Source organism: Nycticebus coucang, chromosome 6, assembly GCF_027406575.1.
Source record: "Nycticebus coucang isolate mNycCou1 chromosome 6, mNycCou1.pri, whole genome shotgun sequence".
NCBI lineage: Eukaryota > Metazoa > Chordata > Mammalia > Primates > Lorisidae > Nycticebus > Nycticebus coucang.
The window spans coordinates 46,711,766-46,733,483 of NC_069785.1; the positions used below are offsets into that span (position 1 = coordinate 46,711,766).

The 21,718-nt window shown below is 39.4% G+C and overlaps 1 protein-coding gene and 1 pseudogene across 1 annotated transcript in view; both read left to right on the forward strand.

Annotated features, from left to right (window-relative positions):
- LOC128589234 (glutamine synthetase-like) overlaps window positions 1-21,718 on the forward strand; it is a 159,103-nt pseudogene that overhangs the window by 109,523 nt on the left and 27,862 nt on the right.
- TRIM69 (tripartite motif containing 69) overlaps window positions 1-21,718 on the forward strand; it is a 31,364-nt gene that overhangs the window by 6,221 nt on the left and 3,425 nt on the right. Inside the window, exons 6-9 of the mRNA XM_053595544.1 lie at window positions 11,169-11,264; window positions 14,088-14,329; window positions 15,037-15,059; window positions 15,474-15,598. Of these exons, the coding sequence (XP_053451519.1) occupies window positions 11,169-11,264; window positions 14,088-14,329; window positions 15,037-15,059; window positions 15,474-15,598 (486 nt within the window). The remainder of the gene's footprint in view (window positions 1-11,168; window positions 11,265-14,087; window positions 14,330-15,036; window positions 15,060-15,473; window positions 15,599-21,718) is intronic.

Below are 21,718 nucleotides of genomic sequence, written 5' to 3' on the forward strand. Positions count from 1 at the left end.
GATAAAGTGCTGTGGCATCAAAGCTCTCAGGCTCAAGTGATCCCCTTGCCTCAGCCTCCGAAGTAGCTGGGACTATAGGTGCCTGCCACAATCCCTGGATAATTTTTCTATTTTTAGTAGAGACATGATCTTAATTTTGCTCAGGCTGGTCTCAAACTCCTGAGTTCAGGCAATACACCTGCCTCAGCCTCCCAGAGTGCTAGGATTACAGGTGTGAGCCACCACATCTGGCCAAGACAGTTTATATTAGTGGGAGCGTGACTATATTGTCCCTCTTAAGAATTGAGGCAAGAAGGTATTATAAAATAACACCTGGTATTTATTTAGTAATAGATATATTCCAGACACAGTACTAGGCATTTCATACACAGGCAGTCAAGGTAAACACCTAGACAAGAATTGTTTCCCAGGAAACACTTGTGAAATTGTTTTTTATGGGTGAACGACAAAAGTGGTTTCTTGAGATGTAATCTGCTCCTGGTAAAGATGCTATGAACATTATTGAAATGACTACAAAGGAGTTAGAATGTTACATAAATTTAGTTGATAAAGCAGCAGCAGAGTTTGAGAGGATTGATTCTAATTTGGAAAGAAGTTCTACTATGTGTAAAACGCTATCAAACAGCATTACATGCTGAAGAGAAATCTTTCAGAAAGGAAGAGTCAATTGAAGTGGCAAACTTCTTTGCCTTATTTTAAGAAACTGTCACAGCCACCCAACCTTTAGCAATTTCCACCTTGATAGGTCAGCAGAAGTCAATGTTGAGGCAAGACTCTCCACCAGGAAAAAAATTACATTTTTTTAGCAACAAATTATTTTTTCAATAAGGTATGTACATTCTTTAGAAATAAAACTATTGCACACTTTGTAGACTACAGTATGATGGAAACATAATTTATAAGCACTGGCAAACCAAAAAGTTTGTGCAACTTATTTTATTGTGATATTGGCTTTAGTGTAGTGGTCTAGACCCAAATTTGCAGTATCTCCAAGGTATGCCTGTATGTTTCTTAGTACACTTCAAGAGAGAAAGCTGATTTTCTATACCAATGCTACTTGGAATAACAACAGCTATTACCATTTTGGGAGTGTTCACTATGTACTCACTTTACATGCATTATCTCATTTAATCCTCACAACAATTCTATAAGGTAGATATTATCATTCCTATTTTGCATGTGATAAAATTGAGAGACTTGGAAAATAAAAATAACCTTTTTTTCTTTTGAGACAGAGTCTTGCTCTGTTTCCCTGGGTAAAGTGCCATGGCATCATCATAGCTCACAGAAACCTCAACTTTTGGGCTCAAATGATCCTCCTGCCTCATAAGTTGCTGGAATTACAGGGATGCACTACCACACCCAGCGAATTTTTCTATTTTTAGTATAGACAGGTTCTCACTCTTGCTTAGGTGGGTCTCAAACTCCTGAGCTGAAGTCATCCTCCTGCCTTGGACTCCTAGGGTGCTAGGATTACAGATGTGAGCCGCCATACCCAGCCAAAATAACTTTATGATGTTTTCCTGTTAATTATATGGTAAAACTTGATATGTGTGGTTTCTTGGACATCACTGTCCACCCTGTCCCTCACTTTGTTTTTAAATAATGAAATACAGTAGAACCTCTTAGTAAGTTGACCACCTGAGGGACTGTAACAAACTGGTCATCACACTGAGGGGATCAACATAAGGAACTAGGCCTACTATTGCTGATATGTACATATTGGGCATGTATGGTCTATGAGAATAGATCAACTAAAGGAGGTGGTCAATACAGGTTCTACTCCTCTACTATGGAGATTCTATAAGTTCTACCTCCTCTACTATGGAGGTTCTACTATAAAGGCTTGAAGTACCCTTTGTGAAGATTGGGATTTGGAATCAGAGGCTTCTAGGGATAGAAAGAGACTTAGGAATTCACATTTTTAAAGAAAGATGAACTGATACCTAGAGGAGTTAAATACATCTTAACTAAAGTCACTCGGTGCTCTGGTGGGAGACAAGGCTTCTACCTTCTAGGCTGGTATTCTCAGTATTTAACTTGGGCTAAACGTTCAAGAAAGGGAAGACTCCAGGCTTTAGTATAATCATCCAAACTAAGCATTGTTAAATATTTTAGTCAACAATAAAAATAATCAAGATGAAACAAAATTTATTTTTTAACTTATAGTTTTTAAGTGATCACCACCCATATCATAGCCATTTATCTGATGAAGAATTTGATCCAACAAATGCCACAAACTGTCAAGGTGAGCAAGACACAGTAGTACCCTGCCATTATTCACAACTTAGTGCAATTAAACAATTAAAATACATTCTGTTGAGGCCAATACTGTAGACATATACAAAGATCTAGGGTGTTATAGAAATGTGTAAAGCAGTAGTTATCAACTGGGGGGGGGGTAATTCCAACCCCCACCCCCAGAAGACATTTGGCAATGTCTGAAGACATTTTTCCCATGACTATGGTGGAGGGTGCCATTGGATTTAGTTTATAGAGGCCAGGGATGCTACTAAACATTCCAAAGTTCACAGGGCAGCCCCCTACAAAGAAGACTTAGCTGGTTGAAAATATCAATAGTACTAAGATTGGGAACTCTTGTATGGAGCCAGAAATATTTTCTACAAAGGTTAGAAGAATGGGTAAACCTTTGCAGAGTGGTTAGGGAAGAGTGTAGTGAAGGGATAATAACTAGGGTGTGGGGGAGGGGAGACCCTCAGCAGAAGGGATAGAAGGCATAGCATGTACAAAGCTGTACAAGCATGACATATTAGGCAATTCCAAACACTGGAGAAAGACTTGTGGGCATCAAGGCTGAACACCTAGGCAGAAGGTAGACATTGAAAAAATATACTGACTTGGAAGAATTGCTGTAGGAAAAACTGTTTGGCTCTATGGTGGCTCTTTATAGGTTACTCAGAGTGCAGTGTTGGTATGTATCTCTGTAAGTTAAAACTGCTGAAGAAAGCAGTATGAAATGAGCTTTTCTCATCCTGCTTTTTTGGAACCTAGTATTTTCCAGGCCTGTGTTACTTTCTTAGAGATAGAGTTGGGGCTATTTCAATGGAATATGAGAGGTGTACTAGCTTTTGATTAAAGCCACACACATCTGGTGTCTTGATGCTGTGATGGGATCATAAGCAGGTGTCGGGTGGTCATTTCTCATGAGTTAGGCTTATAGGCTGATTATGGTCTTTCTTTCTCTCTCTCTCCTTCCTTCCTTCCTTCCTTCCTTCCTTCCTTCCTTCCTTCCTTCCTTCCTTCCTTCCTTCCTTCCTTCCTTCCTTCCTTCCTTCCTTCCTTCCTTCCCTCCTTCCTTCCTTCTTTCCTTCCTTCCTCTCTTTCTCTCTTTCTTTCTACAGAGTCTCAAGCTGTTGCCCTGGGTAGAGTGCTATGGCGTCATAGCTCACAGCAACCTCCAACTCTTGGGCTCAAGCAAGCTTCTTGCCTTAGTTTTTCTATTTTTAGTAGAGATGGGATCTTGCTTTTGATCAGGCTGGTCTCAAACTTGTGAGCTCAAGCAATCCACTCACCTCAGCCTCCCAGAGTGCTAGGATTACAGGCGTGAGCCACCCCGCCAGGCCGTATTTCCTTTTTCATAGAGCAGCCTAGTCCAGAAATGGGAATTTGTGAACCTTAAGATTAGACTACCACCTTGAATCTAAATGAGATGCCCTCTTCCCCTCCAAAAAAAAAAAAAAAAAAGGGTGCAGAGGTAGGTTATTCCAATCAGGGTTTCTCTTTTTCTTAAGCAAATGATGATCAAAGCAACTGACAAACTGTCACGGAATCTGCCAGACCTGACTCTGGCCTTGCCCCTTCTCTCCAGCTCCTGAATTTTTCTGTCTTCTGTCATGCTAAGAGCCCATTCCTAGCAAACTAACTGGTTCTCTGGTCTGAAGCATCCTGGGCCTGCTGAGCTCTGATCCAAGTGCCCACCTCTGCCTGCTTATGATCTGATGTCTGTGTTTCATGGAGGTGAGTTACTTTTTTCTAACTTAGCAGGTTTTTCTAAGAATAGAAAAACAGGATCAATGGGAGAAGGGGTATGGATTTAGGAGCATGAAAGTTAATTCATATAGAAAAGTTTTAACTTTTGACAGCTTGTAGATTCTATACTCTCTCCAGGCCTTAGAATAACTAAGAATTTAGATTAGAGAAGCTGGTAGGAAAGTAATGAAATGTACCAAAACATTTTGAGAAAAAATAAACTACATGCTATACAAAAATTTACCTTATTAATGTAAACACTTTATTAATTTTAGATTAAAAAATACTATGTATAATTTGGTTTGCTCACATATGACATTTTATATTTAAAGCAGAGTTGATTTTCACAGGCGATAAACATTTTTAATTGAATTCCTTCCTTTAAGAACTCTTCAAAGCTAAAGTAAAGGAATTCATATTCTTCTGAAGTTAGTGTTATCTTTATTGTCAGACCAAAAAAACCCCATTTATTTACTTTAAGAATACTGAAAAATTCGGGTGGTGCCCATAGTAGTTCAGTGGGTAGGGCTATGGCCACATAGACCAGAGGTGGCAAGTCCAAACCCAGCCTGGGCCCGCCAAACAACAATGACAACTACAATACCAAAATAGCCAGGCATTGTGGTGGGTGCCTGTAGTCGCAGCTACTTGGGAGGCTGAGGCAAGAGAATCACTTAGGCCCAAGAGTTTGAGGTTGCTGTAAGCTGTGACACCACGGCACTCTACCCAGGGTGACATATGGAGACTCTGTCTCAAAAAAAAAAAAAAAGAATATTGAAAAATTCACTGAATTCATCAACAAGAAATTTTAACACATGGGCTCTTATATTCTATGATATCGTCATTTCCACCAGTTTCCACTTCTTATAAAGTTTAATTTTTTTTTTTTTTTTTTTTGTAGAGACAGAGTCTTACTGTACCGCCCTTGGGTAGAGTGCCATGGCGTCACACAGCTCACAGCAACCTCTAACTCTTGGGCTTATGCCATTCTCTTGCCTCAGCCTCCTGAGCAGCTGGGACTACAGGCGCCCGCCACAACGCCTGGCTATTTTTTTGTTGCAGTTTGGCCGGGGCTGGGTTTGAACCCGCCACCCTCGGCATATGGGGCCGGCACCCTACTCACTGAGCCGCAGGCGCTGCCCAGTTTAATTTTATTATATGTGTATTAATCATTAAGATCAGTTTCTAATTTCCTCTGACATGAGTCCTTTAGGTTTGCTCTTACTCATCTCTGTCCTTAGCTGTTAAAGCAAAGAGGGCTACTATAAACATTTTGCTGATAATTTCTAGAGGAAAAAATAAACACTATTGCCTATACCTACTATGTTCTTATTCCTTAAGGGCCAAATCAGTGAAAATGGTTACTTTTCCATAATAGTAAAAACAGTTATTTGTGTGATAGTTGAGTTTCCCATTATGTTAAATGTTCAGGTAGATGCTGAAAAGGAATGAATTAAATGGCTCAAAATCTCTTTTTACTCTGAGAAGTCTGAAAAGTCAATCTTTTCTTCTTATGTGAAAGAAGATTGTATTTCTCAGACCAGGTGATTATTTATACTTAAGAGAATGAGAAGAGGAAGAGAAACCAGCCAAGGGAGAGGGGTGATCAGATGCAGGAAAACTAGGACAGTATTGCACCACAAGGGCTAAGGAATAAATTAAGTCAAGGAAGATAAGAGTTTGGGTGTGGTAGCTCATGCCTATAATCCTAGCTCTCTGGGAGGCTAAGGTGAGAGGTTTGCTTGAGGTCAGGAGTTTGAGACTAGCCTGAGCCAAGAGCAAGACCCTGTCTCCACTAAAAATGGAAAAATTAGCCAGGCATGGTAGCTAATGCCTGTAGTACCATCTACTTGGGAGGCTGAGGCAGGAGTTTGAGGTTATCGTGAGCCATGCTGATGCCAAGCACTCTAGCCTGGGAAACAAAATTAGACTCTGTCCTCCCCTCACCCCCCAAAATAGATGGAGAGTACAGATGTCATTAAATGAGTGTTCAGCAAACTCAACCCCAGAACTCTAAGGAAAAACTTCAACTGAGTGATGGAGTAGAGGATCCCTTACATGAGTAGAGATTCAGACAAGTTACCTTAAGAAAGAGGTAACAACCTCACTTACTGAGGATAGACACTTATTCTTTCACTACTTTTGTTGAATGAGGCATATTCTAGGCATAGGAATCCAGGAAGAGCCAAAGGATAGTGCTATAGTTAATATAAATAGCCATTCTCCACATTTGTCTTTCTCTATAAATCTTGTCTCTACCAACTAACTGACTTCGTCCACCTTGCATCTCTACATTTCTTCTGCCTTGTGTTCAAAATTCATCTCCTTTATTGTTTCCTTATGATCTTCATTCCTAACTTTTCATGTGACTCTCCATGCCTGATTTTTCCTGGCTCAAATTCTACCTCATGGCAATCTTTAAACTTTTGCTCAATTTCTAGATTCGCCCCTTATTTCCAGATTCAAATTCCCAAGAGGTTCTGGTTTTCCAGATCATCTTTTTGTATTTGATCACATCTTGGATTGCTGGACAGTCTATGGAATGGGTTTGAAGCCCATCTGTGACCTGGGAGAATGAGTGGAGGCCACATGATATGTGTAGACCTGACTTTGAGTATGAACTACGGGAGTGACATTTATTGCAATTAAGATATCTGGTAGGTATTAGGAATTAGTCTTGGGGCAGCGCCTGTGACTCAAAGGGGTAGGGCTCCAGCCCCATATAACAGAGGTGGCGGGTTCAAACCCAGCCCCGGCCAAAAACTGCAAAAAAAAAAAAAAAAAGGAATTAGTCTTAGTTTGTGCGAGAGTACAAAAAATAGCACATAGCATTTTCTTTCTTTCTTTCTTTTTTTTTTTTTTTAGAGACAGAGTCTCATTTTATCTCCCTCAGTAGAGTGCTGTGGCATCACACAGCTCACAGCAACCTCCAACTCCTGGGCTTAAGCGATTATCTTGCCTCAGCCTCCCGAGTAGCTGGGACTATAGGTGTCTGCCATAACGCCTGGCTATTTTTTTGTTGCAGTTCGGCCGGGGCCGGGTTTGAACCCTCCACCCTTGGTATATGGGGCTGGTGCCTTACCAACTGAGCCACAGGCACCACCCCAGTACATAGTATTTTCTATAATTCTGCTAAATATTTACTTTGAGTCCTCATTCTTATGGGCTGGAGACAAATTTAATTTTTAATCTGTGAGGAAAGACATCCATACTGATTACTTCTGAAAGGCCATTACCCATTCTTGTTAAGATGGTGTATTGAGGACATTTTGAAATATTCTGCACCTTGCTCTCCCTCTCCCTCTGCCTCTCCCTCTCTCTCTCACACACGCACACCCCTCCTTCCCTAAATACATAGAAATGTTGGATAAAGTGTTAAAAACAATTTAAGCGTTGGTATTTAAGTGGTGGAATAAAAATAGTGATTTTCTTGGAAGTTAAAGTTTCTTTTTTTTTCTTTTGAGACAGAGCCTCAAGCTGTCGCCCTGGGTAGAGTGCCATGGCATCACAGCTCACAGCAACCTCCAACTCCTGGGCTTAGGAGATTCTCTTGCCTCAGCCTCTCAAGTAGCTGGGACTACAGGTGCCCACCATAATGCCTGGCTATTTTTTGGTTATAGTTGTCATTGTTGTTTGGCAGGCCCAGGCTGGATTCGAACCCACCAGCTCTGGTGTAGGTGGCTTGGACTATAATATATGAGAAAGTACTGCCAAATATAGTGAAAGTCAAGCAGGAGGCTCAGCACCTTTAATCACCTACACTGGAGCTGGCGGGTTCGAATCCAGCCTGGGCCAGCTAAACGACAATGACAACTGCAACAAAAAAAGTAGCCAGGTGTTGTGGTGGACGCCTATAGTCCCAGCTACTTGGGAGGCTGAGGCAAGAGAATCACTTAAGCCCGAGAGTTTGAGGTTGTTGTGAGCTGTGACACTACGACACTCTACCAAGGGAGACATAATGAGACTCTGTCTCAAAAAACAAAACAAAACAAACAAAAAAAAAAAACAAGAAAGACAGTCAAGCAGGAATGTGAGAGAGGATGCCTAGGGATACAAATCTTACACAAAGGGAGAGTGATATAGTTCTCCAAAGAAAATGTCCCATACTATGGGCCAACTCCTGCAAGTTGTATAGAACAATAAGATCAGACAAGCAGGCTTATGCTGGAACTTCCCTTCACCCATTTGTCACAAAGAATTGAGATATAGGGAAGGTGAAGTTAAACAAAGGCAAATAAGCCCTATTTTCATGAAGCAGTCTCTTTCATGACGTAGAGTGGAGGAGATAGATTCTGCATGTAAGAAACCCTGAAATACTGATCATGGGGAAAAAAGAACTCATGAACTCGTGCACACATTGTCTCATAAAGAAAATAGCCTCAGGCCAGGCACAGTGGCTCATGCTTGTAATCCTAGCATTCTGGAAGGCCAAGGCAGGGAGGATCACTTGAGTTCAGGAGTTGGAGACCAGCCTGAGCAGGCACAAGACCCCTGTCTCTACTAAAAACACAAAACTTAGGCATTGTGGCTGGCACCTGTAGTCCCAGATACTTGGGAGGCTGAGGCAGAAAGATCACTTGAACCCAGGAGTTTGAGGTTTCTGTGAGCTAGGGTGACACCATACACTCTATCCAAGGCAACAGAGTGAGACTATGTCTCAAAAAAAAAAAAAACAAGAAAGAAAGAAATAGTCTCAAATATGGCTCCACCCCCATCCTAACACAAGTCTTGTGCTCATAGCTGTTTCAGGAAGAACTCATCTCATTTAAAGATATTTTGAAAAACATAGCTGGGTGTGGAGGTACAAGCCTCTAATCCCAGCTATTCTAGAGGCTAAAGGAGGTTCTCTTGAGCACAGGAGTCCAAGGCTAGTCTGGGCAACATAGTGAGACCTCATTTCTATAAAAGTTGTATTCTATATTAGTTGTAACTATTTAAATTGCACATGAACTTTATGATCATCCTGTTTCTTCCATGGTTACATTTATAAAAACAAGCAAAATTAATATGTAGTGTTAGAAGTCAGAATGGGGGTCAAACTTGGTGAGGGGAGGTGACTTGAGGCAAGTATTTAGGGGCTTCTGGGAATGTGCTAATGTTCCGTTTCTTGATCAGTATCATGGTCACATAGATATACTCGTTTTGTGAAAAGTCAATGAGTCATACATTTATGATTTTGCGTTTTTTCTGTATTTATATTTCTGAAATGTGTTTTACAAAAGGGAGTAGGGGAAAGTTTGGATGGTTGATGATATCATGCCACTGACTGAGGAATCTGATTGATCTTCCAAATTCTTGTAAATGATTTCTAGAAAAAAAAATAAAGGTCATAAATAGTAGAACAGAAGTGAAAGTAAAACTTTAAACTGATACATGTGGAAAGTGGTTGAAAAAGGGGAGTACAACAAAGTATATATTTTTGGTTGTGTACTCTTTCTTTCTCTGCCTTAATTCTCTATTAAAGTTTAAATAGTGTCATAAACTATGACATTAGAAAACTCTGAAATTGGGCCAGGTGTGGTGGCTTATGCCTGTAATCCTAACACTCTGGGAGGCTGAGGCGGGCGGATTGCCTGAGCTCAGGAGTTCAAGACCAGCCTGAGCAAGAGCAAGACCTCATCTCTAAAAAACTAGCTGGGCTTTGTAGTGGGCGCCTATAGTCCCAGCTACTCGGGAGTAGGGAAGAGGGAAGAGAATCGCTTAAACCCAAGAGTTTCAGGTTGCTGTGAACTATGATGCCATGGCACTCTACCAAGAGCAGGGAAAAAAAAAAAAAAGAAAACTCTGAAATTATTGGGTCACTTTCAAAGGAGAGACTATGGTGCTTTTACTCTACTTGCACCAATTCTTAGCTCCTTTAGGAATGGACCCACCATTTTGAAGTGCTGAGATGGGCAACAAGAAAGATAAACTCACTTAGCTATTTTTTTCCAAAGGTACCCTCCAACCTTTCCTCCAGTATCGAACCAGGCACCTATGTTAAAATGAATGATTCAGTCACCCAACTACCCTCTAAAGTAGTGATACAAGATATAACTATGGAGCTACACTGTCCACTGTGCCAAGATTGGTTCCGTGATCCATTGATGCTAAGCTGTGGCCACAACTTCTGCCAACCCTGTATCCAAAACTTTTGGAAGCGGCAAGCAAAGGAAACATTCTGTCCTGAATGTAAAATGCTATGTCAATATAGCAATTGTACATTCAACCTTGTACTGGAGAAGTTGGTAGAGAAGATTAAGAAGCTACCCCTACTCAAGGGCCACCCCCAGTGCCCAGAGCATGGAGAGAACCTGAAACTATTCAGTAAACCAGACGGGAAATTAATCTGCTTTCAATGCAAGGATGCCCGGTTGTCTGTAGGACAGTCTAAGGAGTTCCTGCAAATCTCTGATGCTGTCCGCTTCTTCACGGTGGGTGAGCCTGAACAATCCCTTAGGAAAGCTAGGAAGTAGGGCTTCTTGCTCCTAACACCATCTCTTTATTCAGATAATAATCAGACTGCTCAGAAAATACTATATATTTTGCAAAGTTCTTTCTCTAGAGTTTCTGCTTATAGAATGGAATAGTGGAGGAGTTCTGGCCTCCCTCAACCTAGTATTTACCTAACTCTGCCATGACAACACTCTGCTAAGCACTGTATAAAATATGGAAATCAATATAACAAGATATTGATCTTATTATAAAAGTTTTGAAATTTGGTCAAGTTTAAAATGAAGAAAACAATAGAAGCAATAAAAGTTTACTATTGAGAGTTAAATTTTTTACATCTGTTCATAAGTGTTTAGAATTTCTGAGAAAATGGAGAAATCTGAAAATAGAGGATGTATAGTGAAAGAAAGAAAATAACTTGGACTGGGAAATAATTTAGGAGAGAAGGAAGAAATGAGTGTTCTAAGTAAGAAAAATGTAAGTATATATGACCAGTGTAGCTAGAATAGAGAATATATAGAGTTATATTACCTTCTTCAAACTTCTATAGCTAGCTAATAAGAGGGCAAAAGTAAGTTTTCTGCAGCTTATAATTTTATTCCTAATTCCTGAAAGAGACAGGAACTATAGAGGAGAAAGGAAGATTTTGGTAGCAAAAGCTTGCTTTATTGGGGCTTTGAGGAGATGTTCTGTACAGCCGTTTATCTCCCAAGGTGGTATGGGCTGATTCTATTTTATATTTCCAGGAGGAGCTTGCCATCCAACAGGGTCAACTGGAGACAATCCTGAAGGAGCTTCAGTCCCTGAGGAACATGCAGAAAGATGCTATTGCTGCTTTCAAGGTGAGAAGCAGGGTATAGGGATTATGAGATAGAACTGGAATACACACTCCAGCTATTGGGGTGCAAAGGTGCCTTGTATACATATATTATCAACACATTAAATAGCACCTGTACCATAAAATTGGAAAACTGAGAATGTAGGTTTGAAAGAAATATGGTGGTAGGGTAGTTGCTCAATACAGCAGATAGAGTGCCCTTTCCTCTAATATGCTGATCCTTTTCATAGTTCAATCACTAGTTGATTGTTATGGGTTGAAATGTGTCTGGTCTTTCCCTTTATCTATGGCAAAGTAAGGAATTTACCAGAAAATCTACTAAAGATTACTATGGCCAAAGAAATACCTAGGCATCTCCAGACCAAAGTGTCTCAGGTTGCTGGCTTTCCCCATCAAATTTGATCTTTCTTGGCTGACCCCAAACTAAATGAAGCTATTGCCTACACTTTTCAAATTCATAGGCATTCTAGAACAACATTAATGGTCAGATATTTGGCAAATCAGTCCCTAGGTTGGGGAAGCTAAATTGGGAGTTCTGGTTATTTCATGGAGGAGAGCCTTCTTTGGCATTTGGCATCCGGAAGAAGAAATATGTAGACTCAGGACAAGAAGAAGGCCAGATGGAAGTAATAATGCTTTCAGATAATCTGGTTTCTGTTATAAGAGTTCCTAGTTCAGCCATTAAAGTCAATAGAATCTTGACTATTAGAGTCAACATTCATTCATTCAATAAATAAATATGTGTTTTTGAGTAGGTCAGGCATCATATTACTAGATTCTGGGTGGGAAACAGATGTTAATTAAACAATCTCACCAATAACAATAAAATAACAAATAATGCAATAATTTGAAATAAATGAAAATATAGGGTATTATGAGAGCATATAAATGGAAAACATAATCTAGACTAGGGGAATGGAGTGCTAGGGGAATGGAGTCACTTACTGAAAATTGAGAATTGAAGGATAAATAGCTTAGCCAAGTAAATCTACTGCAGTAGTCCCAGAGAATGATGGCAGTGTCTTAGTCTAGTGAGGCAATAGAGATACAGAGAAATATTATAAATTGCTTGAGTATATGCTTTGAAGGTAAAAATTTACTTGGATGTCGTGACTGATTAAATGTGAAGGGTAAGTAGAGATGTCAAACAGACAGTTGCACATAGGATCTGGAGCTGAGAAGTTGGTTGAGGCTAGAGATAAGAAGTCAGCATAAAATGGTATTTAAAACCATAGGAGGAGAGGATGTTGCCTAGAAAGAAAGTGTAAAATCAGAAGGGGAAAACTCAGACAAAAATCAAGCAATTCTAAGAGCTTGGTTAGAGAAAATAGAATCAACAACTAAGACTGAGAAAAAGTGGTGGAAAAGGTAAAAGGCAAAGCGAAAAAGTGTGATCTAGAGGGGAGCAACTTAAGACTATTCCAATATTGCAATAATAGGCCCTACTACTCATATCTGTAATCCTGGGACTCTGAAAGCCTGAGGCAGGAGGATCACTTCAGCTCAGAAGTTCAAGACCAGTCTGAGCAAGAGCAAGACCCCAATCTTTCTTAAAAATGGAAAAATTAGGCTCGACGCCCATAGCTTAGTGAGTAGGGTGCCAGACACATACACCAAGGCTGGCAGGTTAGAGCCCAGCCTGGGCCTCCTAAACAACAATGACAACTGCAACCAAAAAGTAGCCAGATGTTGTGGCGGGCACCTGTAGTCCCAGCTACTTGGGAGCTGAGGCAAGAGAATTGCTTAAGCCCAAGAGTTTGAAGTTGCTCTGAGCTGTGATGCCATGGCACTTTACCAAGTGTGACATAGTGAGACTCTGTCTCAGAAAAAAAAAAATAGAAAAAGGTTGGTGAGCATGTTGGCACAAATCTGTAGTTCCAGCCACTCAGGAGGCTGAGACAGGAGGATCACTTGAACTCAGTTTGAGTTTGAGGTTGCAGTAAGTTATAATCATGCCATTGCATTTTACCTACGGCAACAGAGTGAGACTCCACCTCAAAAAACAACAACAAAACCCTAGTGAATAATAATTATGGACCATAAAACCCAAGCTAGATGAGGGGGACATGAAGATAGCAGTTCATAAATATAACAGAAATGGAGGGATCAATGAATAGGAGGGTTCAGTGAGATCTAATAATTGTAGTAGGGTACATGAGTGAGTTCAGAGCATAAAAAATTATTCTGGAGATGATGCAATTGCTGTGGACTATAAAATCCGAGGTATGACTATAGAAATTAGTAGATAAAGGTAGAAATCACTAGAAATGAGGAGGATGAGGAACTGAGAAGCCAGGATATCAAATGGTAGTACCATGAGGATGCTGAGGTCACCCAAAAAAAAAGAGCTGCAAGCGTAAGTTACCAGTTTCAGTGCTGACACTCCTATCTCTTGCTGCTTCTGCATTGTCCTGGCAACAGGAATGGCATCTCCCCACTCCAGTTCTCATTTCAAGATAAAGACAGTTCTTCCACCTGCTCAATGGCCCCAGTCTAACAGTACCGTTGGCTTACCAACCTTGGAGGGTATTATTATTCATTTTAGAATGTTTGATTACCTCCACAGTCTTATTTATATGGCACTGGTCACCACTGCAATAGGAACTTAGAGACCACTTTTGACTATTTCATTCGGAACCCTGAACTATTAAACTAGTTGGGAAAGAGGGAATAAGTTTTCCAAAGGGCTTATTTTAATGTGGTTGAAAGTTCATATTCAGCAGCCATTCATATGCATTTTTCTGTGATCATGTGAGTAAGTGTTGGTGGTGTGGGCCCACATCCCCAAGTACTAGTCTTGGTAATAACTGTGGTGATAATCATGGAGGTTTCCAGGAAAACAAGCTACATCTGCAGCAGCATATATCCCTGGAGTTTCTAAAGCTGCATCAGTTCCTGCACAACAGAGAAAAGGACATTTTAAATGAGCTCCGGGAAGAGGGGAAAGCCTTGAATGAAGAGATGGAGCTGAATATGAACCAGCTTCAGGAGCATTGTCTCCTAGCCAAGGACATGTTGGTGAGCATTCAGACACGGATGGAACAGCAGAACTCCTTCGACTTTCTCAAAGTGAGACTCCATACCAATGATTATGGGTACACTTAGAGAGGGGAAGAGGTCTGGAAAGGATACAGAAATGGCTGTTCACTGCCATAGAAAAAAAAAACAAAACAAAACTGCTATATGTAGTGCTTTTAAGATTCTCTGAGAGAAACGCAAGAGGCTACTTTAGCTTTATGCTCAGCAGAAAGCCTTACTTTAATCTTCAGAGAAAAATAAGTTAAAAAAATGTCACTAATAACAGTAAGCATTAGTATTTCAATATTTTTCCATAAATAAGTTTGAAGGTTTAGTTCTTATAAATAAAAACGTTGTAGCTGGACTTGTATCTTTGACCAGCTCGCTGCAATCATAAATTGACCTGTGTGAAAAGCTGTTTGCCAATCTTTGCTGTCTTTCAGAAGCTTAATTAGCTAGAATAAGGAAAAGTGGCCTTAAGAATGGAATATCCACTATATTTTTCTTCTGAAACTATTTGAAAGGTAAAAATAGCTTAACCTTAATTATTGTCTTATCAGCTTCTCTCTTGTTCCCTGTAGAAGGGAACTATAGAAAATCACAGAAAGGTAAGGACAGTTTATCCTGAGTTAGATCAGGGATGCAAATTAGAATAATATGCAAATTAGGCATATTAAAGATGAACGAGATTGGTAGAGATGGTTTGGGGACTATGTGCACAGGCTTCTGACATTTCTTATTTCTCCTTTCCTCTCTAGGACATCACAAGTTTCTTGAATAGGTAAGTGTTCCCCTATGGTACTCTTAGGTTTTTTTTGTTTTTGTTTTTTTGGCAGAGTCTCACTGTAACCCCGGGTAGAGTGCTCTTGTGTCTGGCGTCATGATAACTTATAGCAACCTCAAACTCTTGGGTTTGAGTGATCTTTTTGCCTCAGCCTCCCAAATAGCTGGGACTATAGGCACCTGCCTCTACATACACCCTGCTAGTTTTTATATTTTTAGTAGAGATGGGATCTCACTCTTGCTTAGGCTGGTCTTGAACTCCTGAACTCAGGCAATCTGCCCACCTCAGCCTCCCAGGGTGCTATGATTATAGGCATGAGCCACCACACCCAGCCTTCCGTATGGTACTCTTAATACCCTTCCTTTAGTCCCTGATAGAGGACTAAGGATAAATGATTTATATCCCCTGCAGCTTGGAGCAAGGAATGAGAGTATTGACACCCAGAGAGCTTATCTCCAGAAAGCTGAACCTGGGCCAGTTCAAAGGTCCCATCCAGTACATGATATGGAGGGAAATGCAGTCCACTCTCTCTCCAGGTATCAGTATCAGTGGGTAATAACTATTGGTTCTTGGGGCGCTTGTTTCATCTGTGGGAACTCTTCTGTGGCCCTAATTAGTTTTTTAGAATCTAAGACATGGGAATGGGCAGAGTGTAGCTAAAAGGAGGCTAGTTGGTATCTCTGAATTTCTTTTGGTGCCAGGACCTAAGGATTTATAACTTTGTACTGATAAATAGGTAAGAGTTTTTAAATGTTTTTAATTTTTAATTTTTTTTTTTTATTGTTGGGGATTCATTGAGGGTACAATAAGCCAGTTACACTGATTGCAATTGTTAGGTAAAGTCCCTCTTGCAATCATGTCCTGCCCCCATAAAATGTGACACACACTAAGGCCCCACCCTCCTCCCTCCATCCCTCTTTCTGCTTCCCCCCCCCATAACCTTAATTGTCATTAATTGTCCTCATATCAAGATTGAGTACATAGGATTCATGCTTCTCCATTTTTGTGATGCTTTACTGGAATAATGTCTTCCACGTCCATCCAGGTTAATACGAAGGATGTAAAGTCTCCATTTTTTTTAATGGCTGAATAGTATTCCATGGTATACATATACCACAGCTTGTTAATCCATTCCTGGGTTGGTGGGCATTTAGGCTGTTTCCACATTTTGGCGATTGTAAATTGAGCTGCAATAAACAGTCTAGTACAAGTGTCCTTATGATAAAAGGATTTTTTTCCTTCTGGGTAGATGCCCAGTAATGGGATTGCAGGATCGAATGGGAGGTCTAGGTTGAGTGCTTTGAGGTTTCTCCATACTTCCTTCCAGAAAGGTTGTACTAGTTTGCAGTCCCACCAGCAGTGTAAAAGTGTTCCCTTCTCTCCACATCCACGCCAGCCTCTGCAGTTTTGAGATTTTGTGATGTGGGCCATTCTCACTGGGGTTAGATGATATCTCAGGGTTTTTTTTTTTTTTATTGTTGGGGATTCATTGAGGGTACAATAAGCCAGTTACACTGATTGCAATTGCTAGGTAAAGTCCCTCTTGCAATCATGTCCTGCCCCCATAAAGTGTGACACACACTAAGGCCCCACCCGACTCCCTCCCTCTCTCTTTCTGCTTCCCCCCCCCATAACCTTAATTGTCATTAATTGTCCTCATATCAAGATTGAGTACATAGGATTCATGCTTCTCCATTCTTGTGATGCTTTACTAAGAATAATGTCTTCCACTTCCATCCAGGTTAATACGAAGGATGTAAAGTCTCCATTTTTTTTAATGGCTGAATAGTATTCCATGGTATACATATACCACAGCTTGTTAATCCATTCCTGGGTTGGTGGGCATTTAGGCTGTTTCCACATTTTGGCGATTGTAAATTGAGCTGCAATAAACAGTCTAGTACAAGTGTCCTTATGATAAAAGGATTTTTTTCCTTCTGGGTAGATGCCCAGTAATGGGATTGCGGGATCGAATGGGAGGTCTAGGTTGAGTGCTTTGAGGTTTCTCCATACTTCCTTCCAGAAAGGTTGTACTAGTTTGCAGTCCCACCAGCAGTGTAAAAGTGTTCCCTTCTCTCCACATCCACGCCAGCCTCTGCAGTTTTGAGATTTTGTGATGTGGGCCATTCTCACTGGGGTTAGATGATATCTCAGGGTTGTTTTGATTTGCATTTCTCTAATATATAGAGATGATGAACATTTTTTCATGTGTTTGTTAGCCATTCGTCTGTGGTCTTTAGAGAAAGTTCTATTCATGTCTCTTGCCCATTGATATAAGGGATTGTTGGCTTTTTTCATGTGGATTAATTTGAGTTCTCTATAGATCCTGGTTATCAAGCTTTTGTCTGATTGAAAATATGCAAATATCCTTTCCCATTGTGTAGGTTGTCTCTTTGCTTTGGTTATTGTGTCCTTAGCTGTACAGAAGCTTTTCAGTTTAATGAAGTAATTTTTAATTTTTATTGTTTTTATTGAGACAGAGTCTCACTTTATTGCCCTCTGCAGAGTGCTGTGGTGTCATAGCTCATGGCAACCTCAAACTCTTGGGCTCAAGTGATTCTCTTGCCTCAGCCTCCCTAGTAGCTGGGACTGTAGGCACCTGCCACGCCTGGCTATTTTTTTTGTTGTTGTTGTTGTTATTGTTGTTTGTTTAGCAGGCCCAGGCCAGGTTTGAATCCACCAGCCCTGGTGCATGTGGCCAGCACCCTAACCACCGAGCTACGGGTGCCCAGCCAGTAAGAGTTTTTTATTACTCAGCCTGTGATTTTGTTTGACTGTTCTATCAAATGTGACAGTAGCCAAAATTTTACCCTGTTTTTGCAAATTAGCTATATAAATCTATAGGGCTTCTATAGATTTATAGGCCCTATGAAAGGAGATTTCTGTACCTATTCTTTGTATGTACAGGGGGTCTTTATAGGCCTTCTTGTGCTTGATGTTCATAGCATGGAGTAGGATATATTAGGAGGTTGCTTAGATCTTCAGTGCTTCAGAAGAAAACCAATAATTTTAATAAAATGCCTAGTAAGAACTTTAAGTTTTTATGTTCCTGCAAACACCAAAGAATTGAGCAGGACAAAACAACACAAATGGCACTTCAAGAACATTAAATAATGTTCTAAATAAAAATCTTTATAGAAATAAAATTCTAAATAAGGTTTTATAGAATTCATATGGATTCATCATTATTCTCGCTGTTTATAGTTACTAATTTAATGAAAGTCACAAATCTCTTTATGGGAGCAAGACATGATTGCAAGAGGGACTTTACCTAACAATTGCAATCAGTGTAACCTGGCTTATTGTACCCTCAATGACTCCCCAACAATAAAAAAAAAAAAAGAAAGTCACAAATCTATCCCTGTTAACAATTTTTCCAGGTAACTAGCATTAGAAAAAAAAATCAACTTTACTGAGGTATAACTTACATACAGTAAAATCCCCAATTTTGAGTGCAGAATTTTATGAGTTTTGACAAATACATACTCTTATGTAAACACGTTCATAATTAAGATATAGAAAATTTCTATCACTACCCCAAATTCCCATAGGCTTGTGTGCAGTTAAACCCCTTCCTCCCATTCCCAGCCCTTGACACTCACTTATCTGCTTTATTTCACTTTATTGTTTTTTTAATTTTTTGAGACAGAGTCTCACTTTGTTGCCCTCAGTAGAGTGCTGTGGCATCATAGCTCCCAGCAACATGAAATCTTGGGCTGAAGCAATCCTTGCCTCAGCCTTCCGGATAGCTGGGACTACAGGTGCCCACCACAACTCTCGACTCTTTTTAGAGACCAGGTCTCACTCTTGCTCAGGCTGGTCTCAAATTCAAGAGCTCAAGTGGTCCACCCGCCTCGGCCTCTCAGAGTGCTAGGGTTAAAGGTGTGAGCCATTGCACCCAGCCCAGCTTTATTTCACTTTAAACGTGTCTTTTCTAAATTTTCATACAAGTGAAATCAAACATTAAGTAGTCTTTTGTGTTTAGCTTTATTTCACTTAACACAATGTTTTTTGAGGTTCACCTATGTCGCTTCATGTATCAATAATTACACTTTATGGGTATGTCACAATTTTTTATTCATTCACCAATTGATGGACATTCAGTTAGTTTCCAGTTTTGGGCTATTATGAATAAAGTTGCCTGAATATCTTCTTACAGATCTTTGTGTTTTAATTTCTTTGGGATAAATTCCTACTGGTGAGATTGCTAGATGTGTATTTCGCTGTATGTTTGATTTTATAAGATACTACTACATAGTTTTTCTAAAATGATGATACCACCTCACATTCTTGCCTGCAATGGATGAGAGTCCCAGTTTCTGTACATCCTTGCCAAAACTTGTTATCGTTAATCTTTTAAATCTTAAGTGTATTTTCCTGGATGCATAGTAGTATCTCATTGTGGTTTTAATTTGCAAACCTCTAGTGACCAATCCTGTTGAGCATTTTTTCATGTGCTTCTTTGTTACTCATGTATCTTTTGGCTGTGTTCAATCTTTTGTCTATATTTCATTAGATTGTTTTTATTATTAAATTGTAAAGGATACAAATCCTTTATCAGATACACGTTTCTTAAATATTTTCTCTCACTCTGTGGCTTGCCTTTTCATTTCTTAACAGGGTCTTTCAAAGAACAAAAGTATTTAATTTTGATAAAGTCTAGTCTACCAGTTAAGTTATCTGAAGGACATAAAAATCCTAAACATGCTTCATGTATCTTGACATTCTATTATTAGGTTAATACACTCTTAGGACTTTTATGACCTTTTGATGACTCAGTCTTATTATAATTATGAAATGTCTGTCTTAATTCCTGCTAACATTCCTTTTTGTGAAGCCTATCTAATAATCAGTATCGCCAATTTGGCTTTCTTTAGATTGGTGTTTGCACAGTGTATCTTTTCCATCACCTGACTTTTAATTTATTTGTGTTTTTATATTTTAAATAAGTTTTATGTAGCTAGTATATAGTTGAGTCTTTTTTAATTCAATCTATTTCTATCTTGTAATTGAAGTTTTTTTGATTATTTATACTTAATGTTATTACTAATATGAATGGGCTTAAATCCATCAGCTTGGTGTTTTTTTTTGTTTTTTTTTTTTTTTTGAGACAGAGTCTTACTATGTCACCCTCAGTAAAGTGCCATAGCATTACAGCTCACAGCAACCTCAAACTCTTGGACTTAAGCGATTCTCTTGCCTCAGCCTCCCTAGTAGCTAAGACTACAGTGCCCGCCATAATACCTGTCTATTTTTTGGCTGTAGTTGTCATTGTTGTTTTAGCAGGCCTGGGCCAGGTTTGAACCCGCCAGTCCCCGTGTATGTGGCCGGTGCCCTACCCAGTAAGCTATGGGCACTGAGCCAGCATGGTGTTTTTTATTCATACCCTCTATCCTTCATTCCTTTTTTCTCTATATCTGCCTTCTTTTGGATTGAGTGCCTTTTGGTTTTCCCATTCGTCTTCTTATTGACTTATTATCTTCTTGGTTTTATTTTTAATTTTCTTTACATTTTTAATTGCTTTCACAATATACATTTTTGTGTGAGTTCCAGAAATTGTTCAGCCTGCTAATTTCTTTCCCAGGTTCTTTCTTTGGCCTTAATGAGTTTCACTGCATGCATGTACAGATCAGTATTCAGTCAGGGTCTTGAAGGAATCACTTTGTAGATCTTTGGAAGTTTCTACGTAGCTTTCTTCTCTGTGTTACTCTAGCAAGCATATTCTAGCTGTCTTGGTATCACCCATTGTTTTTCTCCCTATATGCTTTGCTCTGGAAAGCCAAAATGCACTTCTAGCAGTCTTTTAAAGTGAAAACTGATTTTCATTTATTTTTGATATAATTTTAAATCAAGAAAACCAAATGAGATTTATTTAACATGTGACTATTTCATTAATAATGTATTAGTCATCCATACATTCTCCTCCTATAGAGAGTTAGAATTTTCTTCCCTATGATAATTGTGGTCAGGCCGTGGTAAAACATACTACATACTTTGTATTTCTAGATCTTTGCTTATTTCGTACATCCATATTTTCTCCTTTCTGCAAAGCCTCTAAATGAGGCTGTTGCTTTAGGGCAGGAGGTGGTACTTTTTCTGTAAACTCTCAGATAGTAAATAGTTTAAGCTTTGCAGGATGTATAGACTTTGGTGCAACTACTTAACTCTGCCATTATAGTAGAAAAGAAGCCATAGACAAGATGTAAACAAGTGGATATGAATACATGCCAATAAAACTTCATTTACAAAATAGATAGCAGGGCCAGATTTAGCCTATTGGTTGTAGTTTGCCAATATCAACTTAGGGAATCATTCCATTAAAAATTTTTAATATATTTCCTCTATTTTCATGTGTATCAAAAATATCTTATCAAAATTCACTGATTCATTCAACACACTGTTATAGGTGACCTACTATGTGGTAAGCACTAAGCTGTATTCCGAGGACATAGAAATAAAAGATGTAGTTCCTGCTCCAAATCAGGAGAGCTAGATGAACTTAGAGTATGCAATACCTAGTTGAGAAATTAAGATCTAAACCAAAAGAATAGCAATTGGAATGGAAAATAAAGAATAGATTCCAAAAATAGAATTCCAGGAACTGAAATGTACTGGACAGTAATTGGTGATAAGGAATAAAGAAAGGAAATACCAAG